General features: G+C 41.4%; 1 protein-coding gene across 1 annotated transcript; it reads left to right on the top strand.

The window, feature by feature from the left end:
• Positions 1 to 1020: 1020 nt before the first annotated feature.
• Positions 1021 to 6452, top strand: LOC144672800 (putative G-protein coupled receptor 139). The gene is made up of 2 exons (XM_078534786.1): positions 1021 to 1090; positions 5563 to 6452. The coding sequence occupies exons 1-2, from the start codon at positions 1021 to 1023 to the stop codon at positions 6450 to 6452; spliced, it is 960 nt and encodes a 319-aa protein (XP_078390912.1).
• The last annotated feature ends 3004 nt before the right edge of the window (positions 6453 to 9456 follow it).

Raw genomic sequence — 9456 nt, 5'->3', positions numbered from 1 at the left:
TAACGATTTGATTCCCAACATCGCTCTGTGGGTCAATCATTTCTCGCCGTGACTATCCACTATGGGATCTACCCGCTACTCGTTAAAATATAGTCCCTTAAATTGTATTGACCGCACACATAATTCCAATGTTCGACGTGTCACTTCGAAACGGTTCCTTTCACAATGATAGCGACTGACGTAACCTGTTTGTTCAATGACTGAAACTAATTGATTTCTTTAGGGGACATGAATGCGTTCATGGGGATTTATCTGCTGCCCATATAACAGTCTCTCTGAATGTCACGTTTCATGTTTTCCAAAAGGCTCGGTGTACCTGTTTCAACAGGAGTTAGCGTTTCTCACCGAGGATATAATTTGCTGTACTTCACCAGATACGGGCCATTTACAAACCCATTCTCGAAGCTCTCGTTTTCCAATGTACATTTATTAACATGCTCTCGGACTAACAATATTAATTTCTGTCCGTCTTCGCATTCATGGATGAGGGCAACGCTAGCAACGGCAGCATTTGTGGCCAATCTGTAATTCCCCTTGTAAAGTGGGTGGTGAGCTGCTGCGGTCTTTGTGGTGTAGTTACATCCACGGTATTGTTAGCGGGGGGACGGCGGGTCCATTAATTTGACAGAGAGGCTGTGAAGGAACGGCGATATTTTTCCGAACCAGGGCGATGAGTGGCTTGGAGAGGATCGTTCAGCTAGTGGCGTTCCCATGTTCATGTTGCCTTTGTCTTTCTAGATCGTAGCTGCCGTGGGGTTTGATTAGTTAACGAAGGGCTCCATGTTAGCCAAAGGTAATAGGTTTTCTCTGTTCCCTGCTACGAATGCTGTCGTGCCAGTTTTACCCTGGTTCTCCAGATTGATTAATGCGGCATCTCCTTCCGAATCTTCTGTGATTTTAACGTGTTTCTCTTATTTTCCTGAAATGAATTTAAAGAAGAAGAGGATTTCTACGTTTCGGCTCACACGTTCATTCCATCTTGTGCATCCATCTCAGCAGGAAAGACATCTCCTCATAAAGATGGGAGAACTGATACTTCGCCAGATAGAAGCCATTTACTATCCTATTGTCGCGGCTATTGGTGTTCCTGGTAAGAGCCCAAATACAATCATTACCCGTATAAAAGGATGTTGATGTTCTTCTCAAACACCGGTTCCGATAACTTGGAATCGTTTCTTTCCTGTTGGGGAGTCATCAAAGCAGGGATGTATGTTTAACCATAACGTTAACTGATTTCTTCCTGTTGCTGTATCTTTCACTCCGTGGTATCCACTGCTGACACCTTATTCTTGCTTTACGGAATGTCATGTAACAGGTGGGCTCTGCAATAATTATCATAATCAAGTGCAAAACCGAGTTTCAACTTGTAGAAAACACAATCTGTGAAAATCTGTGCAGAGGCAAATTCGCATTCTGCAAAATTCCGCTTGGAATACTTGACGCCTTTGCTTGTTTTTCATCCATTTTCCAATATTTAAAGCAGCGTAATCACATACTTATTACCACAGCGATGCTTTTACAAATCTGTATGCATAGAGGATATCTGGAAGTCTCGGTGGAACAGGTTACTGTGTGTGCTGAAGACATTCCGATGTCTTAGTCAATTGTCTATTGAAATAAATGCATTTCAGAAGCCTCATTTATCGACTACCGTAATGAATTTAGATGAAGTGAAGTCACTGTATTAACGCAAAAGGTGACAGGCAATTTTTGGTCGTGAAGCTTCCACAAGCAACAAGTTGACAATGACCAGAGGACCCTTTTTGTGGGATTTAGCAGAGGTTTAAATAGTGTTCAGGACGCAAGAGGCTACGACAATGTTGTTCGGCGAAATAGTGGCATGGATTCTTTGACGTTTACCCTGTGAATCGATTTGACATCTGTTCTGAAAGTTATTACATCCGATAGTGCAGAACTACTTCACTATGGCAATGGAGCATTAGCCGAGAATTTTGTTCTCAAGTACTGAAGCCAGACGTAAGTATTCAAACGTCTATCTCAGCACGCAGGTTGCTAACTGAGACAGAAGTGGTCCGATTTCCACGCTTCCGCGGAAGAGAGGTTCTGGCTCCGGGACCATGATTAAATGTAGCAACAGATTGTGCTGGGGAAGGTGGCAGCGCCTTCATGTTTACTTTTCACTTCTTGGTTTCTTGCCTGAGCTTTCAACGGAAAATATTTTTGGAAAAACAGTTTCTGAGAGAAGGTGGTCTTGAGCTTGCAGCTATACCGACTTTCTGTTCACAGCATTACACTCTGCCGCACGGTGTTCAGGCTTTCACTGCCGATTGGACGCGGACCCCATTTTGCATCACTCATTGCCTCCTCCCCGTGGGTATTTAATGGATTGTGGACCGGGAGATGGTCTCAGGGAGGGTGAGTAGGAAAAGGGCTAATTTTACATTTCTACAATCTCATGCTGCCGAAAAACGTTCTTCAGACTCGGGTATTTGAAGTAACGACACCAAGAGGCCCCTAAACCAAAGTGCACTGCACCTGCTCCATGTTCCTTTTCACAAACAGCAAATCAATAACACGTCAGGAGCAGATTGCAGTTTCAGAGAGCAATGGGTAATTCTGTAACATATGTACATGTTCATTTCTCTAGTTTATTTAGTAGGTAATAATGTTGATAATATATTTGATATCTGTATACTTGACTTGCTGGCTAAATAGAGGATAATGGATTGAATAGGTCACTATTTCATTCGGTCGATAATGAGTGGTTCATTTTTGAGGCATTTCGACGTTTAATTCGGAGGAACACTCCGGGAATATAATGATAATTTACTGGATAGTAGTTTTGATAATTAATTTGTTCAAACATTGGCTGCTTCAAGATATAATTGTTTAAATTACTGTGTTGTTTAAACTGTTTCCTTATTTACAGTGCTGGCCATTATATTTTCAAGTGCTGATATTTTGGTTAACCATCTCTGTGTAATTCACAATAGTGCACGGGTAATTATGTCTCTAATTTTAAATGCATGTCATTGTAGGAATATATATACTTATATATATATCAGGTTTGCTCAGGTTATGATAGGTATCGGGTAAATGAAGGTCAATTATCATTTTTGGCATTTATTTTAAGCTGAAATTGTGTCAAAATAGCTTTGATTAATAATGCTTCCACCTTTTCCAGTGAATCCTGCATGGTCAACAGAAACTCAAACTTTAATTTTTATCCATTGCCTGGTGTTTTCAAGGCTGTTTGTGATTATCTTTGACAGCTCCATTAAGTCAATCAATGTTTGAAGCTTACATTCAATTTAGAGAATTGTGAATCGGAGGCTGCCAACTGGGCTGTGTATGTAACGCGAATAGATTTCTTTTTGTTTGTGTGAACAATCTGATCCAAAAATGTAAAAAGCTGATTATCTTCATCCGACTAATTCGCCTTACTTCATTCAAAGTTCATCTAAATCATTAACCAACAACTCACTGAAATAATATGATCCAAAATGTTAATTCACCACCCCGTTTATAGACGTTCAATGCATTGTTGTTTCCCTGAGTTCAAGTTTGTGAAAACTCTACGTTCAGTCTGCACCATGTTTCACTGCCTTGAAAATGATTGGTACTTGAAATAACTCTTATCTACTCGTCCCATTATTTTGAGAATGTGCAATAACCATTCACCAATCTGTGCCTCCCGAATCAGACCGGAGATTTCAGTCGGAAAGCTATTCTGCACCCTTGCCAGAGCCAGGATATCCTATCCTACAGCATCGCCAAAAACACTACATACAAAATTTCAGCAGCGAGCCGATTACCTAATTTCGATAATAATCCAGGCCAGAGTTATCTAACTTGCTTTGAAATGCAGAAAACTAATTTAATAAACGTGCACATCAAGTTATTACATATCTGGCAGCTACAAATTAGTTCAGTGAGATTCACTTAGAAAGTCTATTCTTCAAAATTCAAGTGGACCTTGACTAAATAAACAACAGAAATCATAATCCAACCGTGATTATCTGAGGCTCACGTCAATTTCGCTTGATTTATACAGATCATTTAATTTCAGCAGTAATCAGTATAAATGTCTGAAGTTAATCTTCTGTATAATAATACAGCATTGAATAACTTCACTAATTCTCTAAAAAGGTTCCTGCATTTTGAAGAAAAGAAATATGCATTTTACCAAATAATGCGAAAATTCATGAGTTTTATGAGCTTTGCCAATCCGAAATAAAATAAGCTGTAGAGGATATTAATTTAAACATGGGTGTGTTAGGAGTTAGGTCTTTATCGTCAGGTAATCGACAATTCGTAATTTCACTTTTCTGAACATATGTTAGTCTTCAGACTCAAATCGATGTGCCCATCACGGTCAATCATTATCGCGATCTTCTGCACTTGTTGGCCAACCAAAATCAAATTTCAGCTTCACATTTCAAATCACTTCACACTGATGCTGTGCTTCAGACGCAAGCGATTCCCTTCTGCCCTTTCGGCAACAAAGTGATTTGTTCTGCAGCCGATCAATTAATGGGAACTCTGTCCTGTCTGCTCGGAAGCAAAACGCTACTTATGACCTCACTAGAATCACATCTTCGAATTACCCATTCACTATGCTTTGCAAGAAATGTTCTCCTATGGCCAATAAATATCGCCCACTCAATCTGATAGCAATCTCACCGTTCCCAGTCAGCCATTAAACTGCCCTCTTGATCAGAACTGAGTGCACCCATTCTGCATAGCAATGTTACTTCACTCTATCTGCAATGAATTAGCGATGCATTGACCTGAAATATTCCTGCTTAATGCCCAGCCAGTATATCAATCTCACCTTACTCAGTCTGACTTAAAACACATGACTGATCAGCTCTCATCCCCGAATAAAACTTCTCCCTGGGAACGTGCAAAGGAATGTCACCTAGTAACGATTGGCATTGTACCGCCACTGTGATGACGCATGTGTAAACTTGCATTCGGCCTCATCTAAGCTGGTCTTTTATGTAGCTCAGTGATAATTTTTTGGTCCTCTGTTTTTACCATTCCATCTTTACCCTCACAAGTGTTCAGACTATGATCGTGCCCCTGGCCAATATCTTACCTTCAAGCTGAAAGTTATGTTGCACAGTAATCCTTTCCAGTACTTATTCACATCTATAGACCACCGAGCAGTCATTACGCCACTGCCTCCTCCAGAGTATAACTCTACTTGGCCCAGATTCTGTTTTGCGTTTTGATTTCCCATTTCACATTGTACCAACACGCATGAATTGACCATTTACACCTTCCATTGACCTTTTAAAATCCACCATGCCCAGCATGCATTCAAATTGTCCAGGTCAAGTTCGCCCTCAGCAACCTCAATCGTTATTGTACAATAGTTGTCCAGTTTACCTTGAAGATGTTCCTTTCAAAAGACGAATTATCAACTGATGTTTCTCTTCCCTATGCACTTTCTCGAGGTCCCGTTAACATTTAGAACATGCTCACCTCGAAAAGCATATGTGGGTCAAATGCACGATTCTTTGCTGCAACAGGAAGAAAATTAATCACGTTCATCTGTGTCGTCTATCTCCTGCTCTCTCTATCCCTCTCTTGCAGTTAATGTTGTTGCGATTGTGATTCTTTGCCGAGGAAGGTGTGGCCTCTCCAAATGTATTACCCACTATATGATCGCCATGGCTGCGGCGGATCTCCTGGTTGTTTTTGCTGAAGCCATACTGAAGAATACGCTGGATATTTATTTCCCTGTTTCATTCTTGACCATGAGTACGTTGTGCCAACTAAAATTGACATTGATTACTGTAGTCACATCAGCCTCTGTCTGGTTAACTTTGGTGTTCACCTTCGATCGTTTTGTGGTCATATGTTGTAAGAAGCTGCGAAAAAAATACTGCACGGAGAGAACAGCGGTAGCTGTCATATCAGTGGTGAGTGTGTTGAGTTGTTTGGTAAACATTCCCTGGTACTTTGCGTATGAACCTGTGTATATAATGGACAATGTTATTCATGGCTGTGTCCTAAAACAGACATTTTTCCTTTCTGCTGAATGGGTCGCATTTGACTTGTTTACCCTTACCTTGACTCCATGTGCTCCATTCGTTCTAATTTTGTTGCTAAATGTTTTGACTGCTAGACGTATTTTGGTGGCCAGTAAAGTTCGCAGGAGTCTCCGCGGTTGCAGCAATGGAGAATATCACAAGGACCCTGAAATAGAAATCCGAAGAAAGTCCATTATTTTACTCTTCAGTATAACCGGCAGCTTTATACTGCTCTGGACAACTCCGCTTATTTATTTTATCTCTCTGCGTGTAACAGTCACATCGAATTCTGCCGCAATTGAGCTTGAATCAGTTGGATTCATGCTCGGGGTCCTCAGTTCCTGCACAAATACATTCTTTTATGTGCTGGCACAGACTAAGTTCAGGGAAGAGCTGAAGAGCGGAATGCAGTACCTTGTGAAAATGTGCGCAAAATTAAAGCTGAATTAAAGCTGTAAACCCACTGACCTTTACAGGAGGACATAAACTTTGTGCCCTGAAAGAACTCATGTTAGCAAAATGTTTGTAACAACGCTTAAGCACTCTCGATAAAATAATATCCTACTAAAAATGCTATTTTATAATATAATGCCAGATTTAACTCATTTTCACAGCATACTGTAATCACTGGTGAATTGTAAGTTGTGATAATAATAATAAAAATACTGAACAGCCCCTGTTAGCGTTGCAGAGTTTGAAATGGTGAAATGTGATGTCAGGTTCTGACAGCCTTGTGTTCATTGGAACAGTTGTTCTGACCAACAAGAGAACACCCCAACATCACCAACTGGATCACGATAAGTGACAAATGTAACATAGACAAGCGTCACAAATTTCCTACAGCGTCTATTCTGGGCCAAAGAGTACATAGGGGGAATTTTCAGTAAAAGTTTCATGAAGTCTGGGACCCTCCAAATATCGGACAGTTGCACAATGAGCTGCTTCTCAGAGTTCCATATACCTCTCATGTTTAAAACCAGGAAGGCCTGGTCATCACGTGTTTTGTGAAAGGACGAGCATTGGTGCAATTGATCACTCATTCCCATGATCCATTGGGCTGAGAGACGGCTCCATAACTTAGATTCAAAACTTTTAAATTCGATTTCCCTACGATTCATTTGAAAGCACGAATAGCTCATATTTATTTTTTTCACGATTAATGGGGCTACCGCCTCCCCACATGCTCATTCACAAGACCCTCTGTTTCATATTATCTGGCCGTTTCACACACACAGCCACCAAATGGCTGTTATCATAATTCTCGAATGTTTTAATATGTTTAACTTGATATCCACTCATCAATATAGCGAGTGACGCTTCAACCAGGTATCAGCACGAATTCCCAGCCAAGAAAAGTCTGATCACACATGGCCCTACCATCTACTTCCTTCTGTGTATACCTGTGTATAGAATGTGAAAAAAAAATAATGTAATTATTCTCGTCGCATATTCTTTTCATATACCTAACTTAAATGCCGTTTGTAGAACGCAAACATAGTCGGGATACAGCACAGAAGCAGACCATTTGTCCCGTCCTTTCCTTATTTTCCCTCTAAAGGAAGATGCAGCCGGCAGCCAATCTTCCGGCTTCTCCCTGTTATCTGGGTCATTCGCTTTTCTCAGATATTAATCCAAAAACATCTTGATCATTCTTAATTAACCACCCTAATCTCGCGGCAAAATGATTGGCCAGAACAACTGCCAATTAAAGTGACATTAAATAGAAAACTACAACCGCTGTCCTTGAATAAATTAACATTAAAAACAAGACAGATTCGCTCATGGCATGAGGGGTATAACTGACAAGAAATACAATTATTGCCAACCATTAATTGCTCTTACAGCAAAGCATACGTGATCCGTCTTTTCAAGCAGCTAAAGTGTTTCTGATATCTTGGCAGTGGCTGCTTAGGGTCTGAATTACTAAATGCCCAAACCGCCGGCTCAGCTACCACTCTTTTCTAAATGTTTGCTCTGGCTTTTCGGCGCCTGCACTTTCTAAATATGCACCCGACTGCTCAGCACCCAGTCCTTTTAGTTCCTGAGGGAACCTGAGTTCCTCATGGTAGATTCCGAGGCTCAAAGATGTTTAGCTCCCTCATCAATGACCTTCTCTCCATCTTAAGGTCGGAAAGGGGGATGTTCGCTGATGATTGTTCAATTTTCAACAGAATTCGTGACTCCTGAGATAATGAGGTTATCCATTGCCAATTGCAGCATGTTCAGGCTTTGGCTGACATGTGGCAAATGACATTCACACCATAGAAGTACCAGCCAAAAGAGAAAACCAAACCATCTCCCGTTAACATTCAATGGAATTACCATCACCGAAAGTCGCACTATCAGCATTGTAACGGTTATCATTGACCAGAAACAGAACTGGATTGGCCAGAAAGCACGACGTCGACAAATGCAGTTGAGATGCAAGGAATCCTGCGGCGAGTAACACACCTCCTGGCTCCCCAATTACTTTCCGCCATCTACAAGGCACAGGATTGGAATGCAATGGTATACTCTCCACTTGCTTGGGTGCGTGCAGCTCCAATAGCAGTCAAGAAGCATGATAGCATCTGGGACAAATCAGCCTTTGATTGACACCACATCAATAAACGTTGACTCCCTCCACCACCGATGAACAATAGCAGCAGTGTGTACTATCTGCAAGGTGAACTGCAGGAATTCTCGAAGTCACCTTAGATATTACATTCCTAACCCACGAACGCAACAACCTAGAAGGATAATGGGAAGAAGGTGTATGGGAACACAACGATCTGGAAGAAATCCACAAAGCTACTCACCAGCCTGATTTGAATAGATATCCCTGTCCCTTCATTGTCGTTGCTTCACATTCCAGGAACTCCATCCCTAACAGCACTACGGGTGTAGGGTTGCCAGAGGGACTGCTGCGATTCAAGAAGGCAGCTCACCACCACATTGTAAAGTGTATCTACGTCAGGGCAATAAATGCTGTTCGAGCGATTGACGCCAAAACCCCCTTAATGAACAATAATTAATTATCATGGCTGCACAGCTACTGCGTTTCCCACTTCTACAGTCTGACAGCTCTGTTCTACTATAGTCAAATCGCTGTCATAGATAATGTTTCTTATAAAACTATGCTCCAACTATTTATGTTCGGCACTTCTATAAATCCCTGCTCTGGGGGAAGAGAACCTTTCACTTTTCAAGCTGTGTTTTGATTATCTAGCTGCCACTATCTCGCTCTAGCTCTTTTTAAAACTCTCCTCTGGCAACTCAGCTCCCGCTCTTTTTACATTTCTGCCCTAGCGCCTCAACGGCCGCTCTTTCAAAAAAAAAATCACCTGTTCGTGCTCAGCTCCCCGCTCTCTATAAATCTCTGCTCTCACTGTTCAGCTGCAGCACTAAAGGAGTAATGAAACCTGCCCTGACTGCCAAGAGTCTAGCCAGGAATTGGAGACGGTTGAGTTTAATT

This window comes from Cetorhinus maximus, unplaced genomic scaffold (genome assembly GCF_964194155.1).
Source record: "Cetorhinus maximus unplaced genomic scaffold, sCetMax3.hap1.1 HAP1_SCAFFOLD_44, whole genome shotgun sequence".
Lineage (NCBI taxonomy): Eukaryota > Metazoa > Chordata > Chondrichthyes > Lamniformes > Cetorhinidae > Cetorhinus > Cetorhinus maximus.
This window is presented reverse-complemented; position numbering and strand designations above follow the sequence as displayed.

Coding starts and splice junctions, on each gene's coding strand:
- LOC144672800 (XM_078534786.1), top strand. CDS start 1,021: ATGGGAGAACTGATACTTCGCCAGATAGAAGCCATTTACTATCCTATT. Junction 1,091..5,562: donor CGCGGCTATTGGTGTTCCTG/GTAAGAGCCCAA, acceptor CCTCTCTTGCAG/TTAATGTTGTTGCGATTGTG.